The sequence below is a fragment of the Seriola lalandi genome, unplaced genomic scaffold (genome assembly GCF_002814215.2).
Source record: "Seriola lalandi dorsalis isolate HSWRI2012SDOR001 ecotype SW California unplaced genomic scaffold, Sedor1 jcf7180002054832, whole genome shotgun sequence".
Classification (NCBI taxonomy): Eukaryota; Metazoa; Chordata; class Actinopteri; order Carangiformes; family Carangidae; genus Seriola; species Seriola lalandi.
The window spans coordinates 1,171,776-1,187,380 of NW_019525385.1; the positions used below are offsets into that span (position 1 = coordinate 1,171,776).

The 15,605-nt window shown below is 39.4% G+C and overlaps 1 protein-coding gene across 3 annotated transcripts in view; it reads right to left on the bottom strand.

Annotated features, from left to right (window-relative positions):
• kcnma1a (potassium large conductance calcium-activated channel, subfamily M, alpha member 1a) overlaps positions 1–15,605 on the bottom strand; it is a 151,039-nt gene that overhangs the window by 51,486 nt on the left and 83,948 nt on the right. For all 3 annotated transcript variants that reach the window (XM_087179375.1, XM_087179376.1, XM_087179374.1), the window contains exons 10-18: positions 11,058–11,168; positions 10,818–10,923; positions 10,318–10,400; positions 10,161–10,230; positions 8,913–9,068; positions 8,277–8,386; positions 8,018–8,086; positions 3,770–3,856; positions 3,597–3,673 (exon numbers count right to left, since the gene is read on the bottom strand). In XM_087179375.1, coding sequence (XP_087035501.1) covers positions 3,597–3,673; positions 3,770–3,856; positions 8,018–8,086; positions 8,277–8,386; positions 8,913–9,068; positions 10,161–10,230; positions 10,318–10,400; positions 10,818–10,923; positions 11,058–11,168 — 869 coding nt within the window. The remainder of the gene's footprint in view (positions 1–3,596; positions 3,674–3,769; positions 3,857–8,017; positions 8,087–8,276; positions 8,387–8,912; positions 9,069–10,160; positions 10,231–10,317; positions 10,401–10,817; positions 10,924–11,057; positions 11,169–15,605) is intronic.

The window sequence follows — 15,605 nt, forward strand, 5'->3', positions numbered from 1 at the left end:
CCAAGGTGCAAACAGACAGCAGACTAATATTGTCTGGCACCTTTACAGAGATGCTTTTAGCATCTTTGACTCTGAGTCACATTGGAAAATAAGGTCCTGAATGAAGTAATATGTTTCTGCCTCTGGCCAAGGAAAGAATGGGAAACACAGATCATTACCCATGGAATGAAGGCATCAGGGACTGTTACATCCTGTAACATGCACATGTGCTTTATGAGCATGTAATAAGCATGCAGAAAATGTAATTTTGGTCTCAGCAACAAAAGGAGGTACAGATATAACTGTTCACAGTGATGAAACAGTTTTGAGGGCATGGCAGACAAGTGCAGCGAGGCTTTCAGTTCATGCTGACATTTTTTAACTTCAGAGTTTTTGCTTGGGCATTCGGACCACAGTATATGTATGTTACAGTGTGGATTACTGACACATGGAAGGGCAGCGATGGAGAACATACACAAAGACATACAGACACACACACACACACACAGACAATGTCTTTGACTTCTGACTTCACAAATACCCAGATTCTGGCCTAGGATTATAAGGTGTTCATTTCAGGGCATTCCTAATTGAAGATTCAACATGACGGCTGCCCTGATAAACTGTCTGCATGGGTTTGATCAGTCACCATCTCCTATAATTCAACAAGGCACAACATACTCAAACAGAAGCTATCAGGGCGCTATGTTGAATGCAAAGGATGTCCCAAAGAAAGCACCGTTCTGATAAATCCCCCTAAAGCTTCCTTATTCAGCAAGAGTGCAAGGAAAAATTATACTGTTAGCTCAACAAACACACTGTGCAGTTGATTATTTCAGCAGAGTTATAAAAGAGAGCAGAAGACAAATACTTTTCCCTTGGAATGGAAGACACAGCTCTCACTAAACCCCAACTATACCAGATCCTGCAGACATAAAACATTAAGGACTACGAAATGATGAAAGAAACTCAGGATGAGTAACTTGTCAAACCCAGGATTTGATTAAATTTTATTCTCCCGATGCACACAAACACACACACTTAGTCCTTGCATTGTTGCTGAACAGGTTTCAGGGGATTTGAGTTTCCTCTACAGACATCACCATTTAAATAGTCATATTGACCCTGGCAGGGCACCACCATCTAGTGGCAATCTAATGGTATGACAATTAATACACTGTATTTCTAGTGGGCTTTTCACCCAGTGCAGTGAGTTAAAAAAAATAAACAAATAAAAAATAAAATAAGGGTGGGGGGAATACTCAGATTTGATATGCACAAGACTGGTACGGTGACATTTAAATTCTGAAAGGAACTGATGATCTCTGAAACCTCAGCCCCAGCTGGGCGAGGACCCAGAGTTTAGAGAGGGGCTGAGATCACAGAGAATTGGGGCAAAGGGGAGGCCAGATTGCTTTGATTGTGCTTTGGCAACCTAGCTGGTTAGGATTTGAAGAACTTCCCACAAGGACATTTTCTGCTCTCTGAAAGTACAGCCACACACAAAACTTCCTTTGACAGAAAGCAGATCAATTCAAATCTCAGTGGTTCTTGTTCATTTTCTTCCCTTTGTGTTAGCTCTTCTAAACCCATGATTACTATATGACATCTCAGATTTTTATGACATTCCTTCTGTACTTTCTTGGAGCATGACGCTATGAGGAGGGTAATCATGGCTAATGACATAAGACTTTTGGCAGATTGGCTTTCAAATGCCAAATATGAGTTTGGTTTGATGATCAAATAGTGAGGAAAAATTGAGAGCTCATCGGCCACATTTAATTAAGTCACAGTCTATTTAATTATTTCCAACTAGTCAGAGCAGAAGCTGACTGGGCCAATGAGGAGGAGGACTGACGCTGGTGTGAGTGGGATTTCTGCTGTTTTGGTTTTGGTCTGGTCTGAGCACAGTGTAGAAATGAAAGGCAAGGAGAGGGATGCAGAAGCTACACTGGTACATGCAACATAGATACAGTATACTATTTGCTGAAGAGGGGAAAAAAAACACTTGCACTGCACCCTGGGTAATAGGACACCCATTTTCTTTTTACTCACAATAAATCACTACCAGTGAGTAGTTAAAATAAAGTGGCGTTTTCCAATGGCAGCAGGGGAGGAAATACATCAAAAGTGTGTCACTGGTCATAAAGAAACATGGGAAAAACAACAAAAGAGAACAAAACATGATAGAACAGAACATACTGTAGGACAGACTTCCATTGCAGTAATGGAACTGTCATCTTTCTAAATGCAACTCTCTTGTTGGAAACTACTGTAATAGGATAAAACATAAAGCTGCGTCCATCACCGGAGTCTGAGACATGAAAATATAAAGGAAGCAAACAGAAGTAAACAGTTTATCTAAATGAAACTAGAGTGTGAAAAGCCTGTTGATTCTAGTGAGCTGGCAGAGCAAAAAATGTCTGAATAATTGAGATGACACAGACAAAAGAAGGAAATGGTGGGTATCTCTTTTAAAACCAGGCTTTGTCTCTACTTCACCGCTACTGTAATTGCCTGTGACCTTTTGTGGAAATATGGGATATTCACCTGAATTACTTATCCAGTAGCTAACATTTCCTGACAAGTGACTACTGCACATAGGTCAGGTTACATTCAAGTGCTGTTCCTGCCTTAATGGTGATGTTATGCCTGCATAAAAACAGGGAAAAAACGGCTCATGGGGCATTTTACTGGCCCATAGTGAACAGTTTTGAATTTAACAATTAACAGCACATTATGTCTAGATTATGCTAGACTATTCATAATATGGGAGCATTTGACCTGAAGAAACGTGGTAACACATGGCTGAGCTCATTACTCTCAAATACTCCCATCAAGAGCATTTATATGTAAAAACAATATAAAACAGTAAGTCCTGTCCACTAATATTTTAAATATAAGCTCATGGCCTTGTGCATAAAAACTATAAACTAAAAATCTCACTATTCTGTCTTATGCTGTAGTAGTACAGAGTTTCTGTCTATGCATTATTGTAAACAATGTTTTAAAGTGTTCCAAACTTCAATGAGATATCAGGATTTACAGTATCTGACCTTATCTTACAATAGATTATTTCTTGTTAGTCTTTATAGCTGTCAACTATTACAATCAGCTAAATCTATTATCAATTATTGTCTATCTATTATCTGTCTATCTACTGTACCACTAAATTTTATGACTGTAAATTTCCAGTCAATACTATACAGTCTGCGTTTGCTTAGATAAAGTAGAGATCCAATGGTTAAACCAAAGAGAAAACACATTTATAGATGACAACACCTACATTTCAACTGCGAAAAAAACAAATCAGATACTGACTGATGATCATACTATAATGGATGTTATGAAAGTTAAAAAAAGACCCATATTAAACACTTTCCTAAGGGAATAATGGCGTGACAACAAACAGTATATTACCTTTAAAAACACAGTGCCACAGTACAGAAGAACAACGACACAATGAGAGGTATAACATTAGTGTACAAACTAGTAAAGCCTTAAGTATAATGAGACAGACAGACCCACAGGTAGGTGTGGGAGTGACAGGAAGGGGAGGAGGGAGGCAGGGACGGAAGGGTGTTGATGGGGCAAAATAAAGGCGCAGCTTTACTCACGTCGTTTGCAGCCACACTTCTTGATTCGCTTAGGGTCTGTGATGTCATCATGACAAGCTTTGCAGTAGAAAAAAGCTCTAAAGGTGACACAGTAACAATGTTTAGCACTTACAATGATCCATGTGCATTTTACATAACCCGTGACCGCTTGTTGATCAGGATGGCCAGATTACCTCTTCACTTCTTTGGCATCACTGGCGATAAAGAATCCCAGTGTTCCCTCCTGCATCTTGACGTGGTTGCCCGGGTTGATGAGGATGCTGAGTAATCAGAGAAATAGACACATGATGCTCATTAACTTCTGGACAACACTCAGTTCATGCACACAACATTGCTAATCAAGAGGAATGGTACACACACGTGTTGAAGCCCTTAATCGAGTGCTTGGTTTGCTCTGTTGTGTTGTGTCCTATGTGTCATCATAAACACACCTGCTCCTCTTAACTTTGGGCAGTTTGCTGATGTGATACTCACACGGATGGACAGCATGTACAACAGTATGACTGAATTTTAATTCTTTTCTTTACAGAATGGTATTGGATTGCCCCAGGGTGAGAAGGGGGACAGAGAGGCACAAGTAAAGGCAGAAAGAATTAAAATCATGGCCATGAAGTGGTTTTAGCCTCAGCACTCAAATACAGTCATCTAGTCAAAAACAAATGTTATGATGGCCACTGAGACATGGCTGTAGTACAGAGAATGTACAGTAAGTGTCATTATCTCGGTTAGTATTTGACAGTGGGATGCAAGGGAATGAACAGCTCTTTTCCTCATCAACACTTGGCTCATTCTGCTCAGTGACTCTACTATAGTCGATGGGAACCCTCCAGGACAAATACAATTGCTGGAGTCCCTTAAAAATCAGCAGTGACTCTGCTCCATTGAATTATAGTGTGAAAATAATTAAAATGCATGTCATGCAAGGTCAATATTGACTTAATAAATATAATAAAAAATTAAATGTATTATTGCTTGCTGAACAACAGCTGCACTAAAAAATAAATATCACAGGATGTATTACTCAAACAAATTTTATTATGAGTGAGACTCAGTTTAATGCCCTAAGCACTGTAAGCGACTGGCTGTATCATTCCCCATTAATTAGACTGAGACAAAGAGTAGACACTACACACACATATTATATACACTCACACACACGCACACACACCCTGGTCATTAATGGTTACCTGTGGGCAACAATCATCAATGATGTGAGTGTGAACTAAGAAATAAAAACATTGAACCCAGACATCTTTAAGGGTCACACTCCTTTAAAATATGAGCCCAGATGAAAGCTGATGAAATTTTAATTCCTATTTTTCTAATTCTCTGTATTTCAAACTGAAACTTTTGTTGATTTGCGACAATAATATTCATCATATGGATCACAGAACTACAGGACGTCTTTCTCACCAGATTGACACAAATTTTTGTGACGTTTAATTTTGAAAGAGTATGTTAACTGTGTACACTCAGGCAGAAGTGAAGTCGTACATCCAAGAAAACATCTATCACACTACATCTTTCCTCTGGGCTCTGGAAAACATTACACTGGAGAAAATAAACAAAAATATTAAGGGAGCAATTGAATCCATATACATATCGGGATGTGATCAAATTGCACCAGTCATGCAGATCAGATTTTTCTTTCCACACTGCAAGAAGTAAAATAGCATCTAACATTCACTCAGATTGAATGGCCCCCAGAGAAGTAAACAGGCATCACGCCTGGCATGCTCTTTAGTCAAAAACAAATGAAAGAAATAGATCAAATCAAGACAGTTCCACAAACATTGTTGCCCAAATCTGAGATTTTACAGGTGTATCTATCCAAGACATTTTTCTTCAGTCGGGTGCAAACTGGTGAATAGAAACTTAAAAAGCATCAAAACCTCATATTGTGAGCAACAAGGCAAGCATCAAACACTTTATGTGATAGTGTCATAGCATGCAGTTACCAAACAGCATGAAGAGGACAATAATCAAACAGAAAGGCATAGCCACTGCAGTACAGGTATAGGGACAGGTACGTAGATGCAGACGGTTGCAGTAACTTCTGTGCAGTTGGATTGTTTCTCAAACACCAAACTGACAGGAAGTGACCTCACTTAAGAACATCTACTCGAGAGACGCACGAGCATGACTGTACATAGTGGCTGAGACACACACACACACACACACACACACACACACACACACACACACACACACACACACACACGCACTTTCAGTTTACAACCTCTCCCTCTCAAGGTAATCACACAAACACACACACACACACATGCACAGATGGATATACATTTAGCACTGAGAACATGAGAGGGTGATGGGATGCAAAAGTGAAATGTGGGGCACTTGTGAACATTGTAGACATTGGTTATTAAATTTCAGTTTGGATAAACTTAATGCTATCCAAATTCAACAGCTCCATGCCTTTCCTAGTGTGTGAAATGATGAAAAGAAAACAAAGGTTGGCAAGGTGCTGCTGGTGTATTAAAACCATGAAGAAAAAGACATGCTATCATATCAGCTACTGCCTACAGCAATGGCAGATAATCAGTCAGTTTATTTCAAGATTAAATCCAAAAATGTAGAACAACAGATTATCAGTGCTCATCGACACCACATCTGAGGTCTAAGTTATGCGTATATAAACTCCTCACTGATCCTGAGTCAAAGAACCATGAAGTACTGTTCTAGCAATGATTTGAAAACACCATGAGTGGAATAATTAGCTTGGCTCAGCTAACATACAGTAGGGTAACAACTGAGTGACACTGAAAAAGAACTGAAAGTGAGAGAAATAAACTAAGCAAAGGACTGGTAAAGGCAAAACTGAAATGATCAAAAGATCAAATAAGAGGTAGATATGGAGAGGGTGAGCGTTTGGCCTTGGTACACCGACAACAGCAAAGACAAAGAAACAGCACTTCTACAAACACGTCCAATTTATCTATCCTCTCTCTGCCTGCAAAGAAGTTAGTGCATTAAGCACAAGGGACACCATAAAAAAAGAGTTCGAAAAAGAGGCCTGTGCGATAGTGTTTGGAAAAATATCCTGAGGGAAACTCCCAAAGTCAGAAGCTTTAAAGTGGTGGAGATTGGGTGGAACTTTGGAAGTAAGATAAGGTAGAGGGCATACCGCTTTCGGCTTCTGCAAACAACAAGAAAAAATCTCAAATCAAACAGTTATCATGAACATAGAAGAAGAGGAGAATATGATGTTACTAATGTTGTTTGGCCAATTTCGTAGGCAGGCCTTATATGGCAGCATGTGGCACAACTCTGTACACACACTGTATGTCATGCTTGCCCGATGTTGAGGTCCTTGCACTTAAAAATGATTGTTTACTAAAAAAATATATATTTTTAACTGTGCTTATCTTAACAAGGGCATAATCAAATAAACTGGCACTGAAAATTTGGCAGTACATTTTCAAAAGAAAATGGCCAAATGGAAAATGATCCTTTTGTGGCATCATCAAAATCATTATGAAAAAGTAATAATGTATTATAGTATTAAAGTATAGTTGTTTTCAATAACTTAACAAGCTCAAAAGAAATAAGACCTCAAGAAAAAATTAGCATATCATATCAAAATGGCCATCATTTGCTATGCGACCTTGTCAGTACACAAAAACATTTGACACAGGTGAAAGGGAAAAGGTGAGTGGGATTTGGCAATTGAGATTACTGAAAGATAGAACTTCATGTTGTTACTGGTGATAAGACTGACACTGATGTAGAGTTAGTGGTTATTATACAGACTGAAGAGGGACAGAATAGAATTAAGTTAAGGAAACACATGACATGAAACTCAAATGTGCAGCAAATTGGTTATTTAGGCGTGAATGTTTCAGCACAGTGTAACTGAAATGAGACAAAATAAACAAAAAAAACAATCAACTGAATGTTATGTTATATTCAATCAGTCAAATTTTCAAATCAAATTTTGTGGAAAATTAGAACAAGAGGCCAAAGAATGAGTGATAAGGATTTTCTGCTCATTTTCTGCTCAAATCCCAGCATGATAAAATGCAGGAAATAAAAAAAAACATTCCTGAATATTTACTATTATCAAAACAGAAATTTAAGACAACTGTGTAGCCATGGCAGAGGTATATGCATTCTGTGTGCTTTCTATATTTGTTGTATGTAACATATGGTGTATTTAATGTTTTAGGGGGAAAAAATAACCTTTGTATACACTTTAAAACGTAACTCATATTGGTATGGTACAGCATTCAATTGTTCACCAAATCAATCTCATCAAATGTTATACAAATATTAGCTGTGATCAAAGCTGCAAAGAGGATTTGGGGGAAAAAATATCTGATATTTATTAGAAGTAAATCACTCGGTAGTTCACTGTTACCACAGTTGTACCTGATAACAATGGAAGAAAGATCCACTCAACAAACCTGCTCTCTCTCTGCTCAGACTTGTATTCGATGGCAATAAGCAACAGCTTCAGCTTCACATAGCACAGCCTGTAAAAAATGAGCACTCATTAGAGGAGAGCAGTATATGAGCAGATAACTGCTGTTCAAACACCTTTGAAATTCACATTCTTACATTCCCACGGCCCCTCTTTTGTCTTTTTTTTCCCCTTTACTTCAAAATTGTTAACTACCTACCATTGACAGTGGGCTTGCTGAGTGGGGAAAGAGTGATACTTACTCACAGACAGTGGGGAAGGAGAGGCCCACAAAGGCACTGGACAAATACTCTGTGTACATCTCATTAGCCACTCCTTCAAGGTAATACTTCTGCCATGTGTCCTCCTCAATCTGACAAAAAACAAGCACGGAAATGTCACATGTGAAGATTAAAAAAAGGAAGAAGAAAGCAACACTGTTTCCCCTCCAATCCAAGCAGTCCAATGTGGTCTGCAGATGTTCCCCCGCACAACATCAGCCTGGTCATTATAAGCTGATCCATCATCTTTATGACATGAGAACAGTTCTTTGATAGAAGCAAGCACCTCTTCAATTCTGAGCCACAGAAACACTGAACAGATTCCATATGAAATGTCATAGTAAAATATGATGTGCCAGGACTGAAAACACTCTAATAGAAGTCTTTCTCTGGACAAAGACGTCAAAATTTCCCCGGGAATGTGCTGTGTCTGATGGATCTAGTCCGTCTGTCAGCAAAGAACTTACTGTATCAATTTATGTTCACCTCACCTTCAATCTCAGAATAAATCATCTCATTTACAAAAATGCAATGTGGGGATTCATTCATCCATATTACTTCAGTCTGTTCAGAAGGAGTGACTGAGACAAGGCAAGTTAATCTTGTCCTCTGTGTTACCTCAATGAAGGACCTCATGGAGAATAGGTTGGCTAGCATTGTGGACAGGCCCTGAGCCAGACAGCTCTGGGCAATGAAGCCTGCCTTCAGCTCCGCCAGGCAGATAGCATCGTCACCCTCCTTCCAGTTCCAGCTCGGAATGTTCAGCAGATGGGCCTTCATCACACGATACAGACAGAGGAGGTCACAAGACACAGAAACCTACGTCAATAATAGCTTTTAAAGGAATAGTTCAACATTTAAGGAATTACACCCTTTTTTTTAGCGGAGAGTTAGCATTAAATGAGAAGATTGATAGTAAATATCAAGCTTGTGCAAGCAGCGGATTAGCTTAACACAAAGACTGGAAAGCAGTGTGTAGTGTTTCCCTCCTGTTAAAATTATTTTTCCCTAAATCCCCCCTCTGTGGTTGGGGTTGGGGCTTAGTAAAGGTAATGGTTATTTATTCCCTAATATTGCGCCTTCAAATTCCCAATGCAAACAATCCCACAATGCAATGAGTTGCATTTTATCGATGGTAAAAATTGGCATTGGGCTGTTATCTCAATTTGATGCTCACTATTGAGAAAACTATTGAGTGTCCATTACACAGGGAGGAGTGAATGAATGAACAAGGGGGTAACTGTGGAAAAAGCCCAGGACATAATCCTTCAAACAAAGTGTATGAATGAAGTGTATGTATCCCATATAGAGCTTTTCCTTTAAATTATTAGTAATTTTGAATTTGTTGAATGAAATTGATAATACAATAAATCATTAATTTACCACTGCTAGTGCATTTACGTTTTATCAGCCAAGTGTTTACATAGAAACCCAACATAGGTCGCTTTCAGTGTCAAAAGGTGCTCCAGTCCAAACATCGATGACTGTAACAATTACACAAAAATGCTATATTTGAAGGGTGTTATTTTTCAAAAATGTACAAAGTTACTGCACATAAGTGAAGGGAACCCCTGTATTGTGATTATCTATTTTTTTTTTCTGACTTAAAAAAACGAAGGTTATATCCATCCTTCATGAGTCAACGGAGAGTGTGGGCTATGGAGTGAGTGGACACTCGTATGACACATGTTGCTGTTAAATAACCAATGATGAAACCAACTACTGAAATGCACAGCCCAGCTGTTATGCGGGCAGGGTTGTGGTTTATCCTGTCATTTAACTTTCTGCCTTGTGAGGGAGGATAGAGAACAGTCAAGATGAGGTGAAGCAATCTTATATATCACAGGACAGCAAAGCGTATTTTACCTTGTTATGATATTGTAGCATCTGTGTGATTATTCTGATCTTGGGATGATAGTTCTTGATTGAGATGACCCTAGAGGAAAAACAGGCAGACACATTGAACACTGAATATGTAACACCTTATCTAGTCACTCATTTCAAAGTCCAGATGATACAGTACCTCATGATGTTGGAGGCATCTTCAGCATCTGGATCTGCACAGTATTTGTTGGCAAGGATTAAACAGGCATCTGCTGACTCGATCTGTGTGTAAAGGGACAAAGAAAGAGATATATTAACATTACTCATTCAAAGTCCTTCTTTCATAAAATTAAACAAACTTGCGGACTTAACCGTGGCCAGTGTCAGTACATTTAGTCATAATATGCATGAATGTGCCACAGCCTTTTCCATTTTTTCTCTCTTCTGTCTCTATCCATTTTTGTCAAGAAATAAAAATAAAAGCTGAGATGGATATCCATGTACTGTCATCCTGCACTATTTTGCTCTACTCTCTATACCCACTAAAAGTGAAAAAAATAAAATAAAAGTAATAAAATGGAAAACCTCAAAATTACTGGTTTACTAAATGGAATTTTGCTCTTCAATCTGTCAAACTTAATCTATAATTTTATGTGTTCATTTCTCCAAGAGTCCTGTCACCAACTTCACCGACTGTACCTTCACTCGGGCCAGATCGTGAGGGTTGAGAACAGATCCCTGGTAGAACTCCACTTGAGTAAAATGGCGTTTGAACAAGGCTTCCAGCTCAAGATTAGGGGAAATACTAGCACACAGAGAAAAGAGGAGAGGAATTGGCGCATGTATGGATTACTGATGTATACAGGTTGACTGTGCATTGTTTCAAGCATTGTGTTCAGTGCTAACCTACATGTGGTGAGGAGGAAGAAGTTAACTTACTTATGGAGAAAAACAATTTCTACATTGACATCATCCCTGTCCTTGTGTAGGAAGTCTTTGAGGAAGTTGGAGACACTTTCGAGGGTAATATGACCACAGACCACAATATGCCTGGAAGGGGGGAAGAAATCATCTTGAGTGGGCAACATAAATCACTCCAGACACTGGCATGTCTCCCAAAGATAATCAGTCAAACCAAAGCACACTAAAATCTAACTTAAATATAGACTGAAAAAAAAAAATCTATATACATGTCAAGAAATGTTGTTTCAAAGCAAACAAGTAACTGAATTATATCTTTTTTACCATAAAAGTGAATATTTTCCCCCATGTAATGAAAGTGGTTAAATTCTGCACGACAAGTGCAATCAAACACTCAACTCTGAACCACTTTAGAAAATCCAAGATGTAATCACACAGCCCACAGTGGTTGGACTGTCATCCGTTCTCAATATAAAAACTACCCCTTCAGCCAAACCACCCCTTTGTGAGTTGAATGGATGTTGACAAAGACATGTACATCAATATGCTTGTGCTTTTATACAGAACATTACTAAAACTTTCAAAGTGATTTGGAGGCCTGTGGTTGACACAAACTCTAAACAGGACCTCAGAGTATTTGACGGGTCCCTGGCGGGATTCGGTAGTGCATTACAGCTGAGAGAGCTGTCAGAGGGTGCACAGAGCTGATTACAACATGAAGGAAGTACGCGGTTAGATTAGAAGGATTTTTGGGTTGAAGTTGCGTGTCCCTGGTTGTCCTCTGCCTGCACTGTGGGCCAGAATGATCGAGTTGAAAGGTTAGCTTCACAGTTATATCAACTATGAGGGTCATTTTAATAAGATTTTAATAAGACACAGTGAGTTTGGATGGTCACTGTCCAAGTCTTATTAAAATCTTCACTGTCTCAACAATAAAACTTGTGGTGCTTCTGTAAATGTCAAGTTTTAGTGTCCCAGAGCTGAGAGAAATATTCTTTTTGCTCAATACACGCAGTAGGTTTTATCTTACTCTTTTAATATCACTGCAGCATTGTTATATTCAAATAAAGTAGTATTGTTGTTGCTATTAAAAACGCTTGGAAAATACAACTAAATAGTACTAAGTATCAGTATTCAATAGCACTGCAATCGGTATCATGGTTATGATAGGCAATTTAATCACACTAATCTAGCGGATTTAAGACACTCCGCAGTATACGCTTCATTTGCACTGTGGTAAGCCGAACTACCCTTCCGGACTTTAAGTTAAATGTCACCAAGTCTTATTGCCAAAACCCCTAAGTGAGAAATCCAAACATGCTTGGTGGAATCCAGCCCTTATATTGACATGGATTAGTGTGGACACTCGGCAGACACCCTAATTACCCTATGGAGACCTGTAAGGCAATCTGTGTAATGACAATGGCCTTCTCCACTACTTACAAGGATGTGCCAGGAGACAATTGAACCACTTTAGTTTTGAGTGCCTGGGTACTGGACAGCTTCGCACTCAACACTATGGATATTAAGTTACTCTTTCCTAAAATTAAAAAAAGGCAGTGGTCGTATTTGTTCACTGTTCAAGTTCTTATCATCAAACTCAATTTGTTATGACAGGTTTACCTCAATCCATTATCATGCTGTTATATAGAAGAAGGAAGCTCTGGCTAACGCATTAGCCTTTCACTGTTGACGTCTAAAATTGTATAGAACATTACTGAAATCTGACTCAGTTTGGCAGGTTTAAAGGAAACAGAGATATTCATGTTAGATGAGAACCATAGTCCAGATCACTGTGCGTTCTCCTATCCTGTACCAGATGGACTGGGTAGGGCTGAACTGAAGTGGACTTGGCAAAGTAATGTGACAGACATATTGAGGGAATGGCAGTTTGTGGATGTTGCAGGACATAATGGTCTTCACAGATGTCGCCTCTGTCCTTTAAGAGTATCTAACGAGCAGCAGTGATTGCATGGTTGGCCAGAGTTGAGCAAAGGGCCGTGTGGTCTTACAAGCTGATGAGCTGAGAAGTCTGTGGGCAGCCAGCAGTATTTGGCATAAGACGTCTCTCATTTCATGAGATGAAAAACATCAGTCATGTTTTCCTATTCTCAGCATCCAGATGCCCTTCTCCAAGGGTATAAGTAATATACAGATTTATAAGGCATATTATTTGGCTTGTGTGGGCTCAACATTCAGTTATGAATGTCAGATACACACACACACAAAAGCACAAACCTGAATCTGTAAATTCATGTACACAGGTAAACGCATGTGTGCACACATGCCCACAGAAGCGAATGTGGTGCTGTCTTTCACGCTGAATCGGCGATATTATAGGAAAAGGAAAACGTTCTTCCCTATGTATCAAACGTTTTTTCCTCCCATGATCAAGCCACTAATTAGAGTCTCTGTATTTAGGAAGTTGGCCTGGCTCTGCTGAGCTTTCCATGTGCCAATAGTGGCATCAAATTCAATACTGAGATCATTGGCTAGTTAAATAGGATATAGGAAAAGGATATCATAGACAATTCAACCATTTATAATTGCTTCATGAACAAAATACCTCCCCTCTGGTCAACCTAATTGTACAATACAGCTTAAGTTGTGGAAATAACTAAGAACTCAAAAGGAAAACCAAAAATGAAGCACTTCAAGGACACAGAGTTTATACAGGAATACCTGACAACCCAGAAACTAAAAAAAAAAAGTGTGGCACACAATCACATTAAATGCAAAGGGATATTACAGAGCGTGCACACAAAACATGCAGTCAGGGAACATCCCAGGATGTCATTGGGGATGCACAGAATACAAAATGAACAAACACAAAATAGCTCAAACATCAGCAACAGAGGTCACTCACTTAATACTGCTCTAATCCTTAGGTCAGTGATGGATTTACTGCAAGAATCATTGTACAAATGTCTCCATTTATAGATTAGGTTTCCCTTTTTTATATTATCTGTCAGGGAATTTTGAGGCAAAAAGTGAAATTGCTTCTCCTGTAATGTTGAGAATCAACAATGCCATGTGTAGTCATTGCAACTTAACAAAATTGTGTGCACATATAGTATACAGTGCACTCTGCTTTTACAGTGCAATAATATATAGATTCTTCGTAAACTCAGCCTGATGTATATTTTACCATTATGTAAGAGATTGTGTGTGTTCATGCCTGATAATGTGGGAGTTTCTGCGTCTGCACGCCTCAAGTTGCTAGCCCTTACAGACGACTTTCAAAGGTGTATGTCAGAGTTCAGCCAGGGTTGAAGCCAGTTTCCGTGCCAACCCTTCTGTTGAAGTTGGGGCTAATGGAAACCATAGAGCCATAATGGAAACCACAGAGCCTCGAGTCCAGTGTGGGCGCCAACAGAACGCAACACTTGTCATTATTATATCAGCATACACAAGCTGAGAGCTGTCACTGTGCTCACGGGTGTACGCAACGCTGCACAGAGTACTATAAGCAACACTAGCATGAGACTGAAATTCAGTATGGATCCAATGTGACTTCCAAATAACCTTCAAGGCCTGTTTCAAATGACAGCAGCCAGACAGGGAGATCAAATAAGGGTTACATTTAAAATACCTCTCAATATATCATGACCTCATTGTTTGTTAGCGCTGCAATCAGTCGGATACTTGTAATCTCCTAATCTCATTTCCCTGATAGATTTTTGTTTCTGTTGACAGCTGCTAAATGATATTGGACTGAACCCTGATGTCAATCCTAAACCCGCATGACAAACCTGTTTTGTCTGTGTCAGGTCCTATCTATGTAAACACCAAACACATACATATCTAAATGATTATGCGAAGAGCCCTGTGCCACACTAAGCCTGTGTGTTTGGTGGGTATCCTCTGATTGTTACGATATATTCGCACTACATGTCTAAACAGAACGAGAGATGGAAGGGGGGCTGTGGAAGGAGAAAATGAAGTGTGTGGGAGAAACTATCCTCAGTTTTGACAAGAGTTTCTCTCAACACCCATCTGTGAGTCTGGGCTGAGGTCACTGGCCAAACATAGCATTTCATCAATCTTGTCCCAATGACAGGCAAACATTATCGAACAAAGGCTTTTTTCCAATGCCTCATTCTACTGCTGACTCCCTGGAATCCACCCTGCTGAAACCGAGGGAAGTAAGATTGGAAAAGAGAAACAAAGCGAGAAAGAGAAGACAGCCGAGCAGTAGATGCTGAGTGCCACAGGAAGAAAATGAGAAGAAAAGGGAAGAAGGAAAAAGAAAGAGTCGACCCTCCCTGTTCTGGACACACCACATTTGGATTAAAATGAATCTGTGTGCTGAATTTCAGTAAGGTTTGAGCCATGAGGGGAGGAGAACAATACTGCACAATAAGTACTGTGGTAATCTTGTACAAACAGTAAAATAACCACAGTGTCACACATACTTCACAGTGCACTGGAACCTCTGCTGTGAGAGGCCCATTACACATAAACATAAATAACAGGAGCCTCCGGAGACAAACTCCACCACCACACAAAGACGAGAACCAGGCGAGCACCAAGGTCCAAGCAGGCAAAGCAAGCCAAAAGCAATTG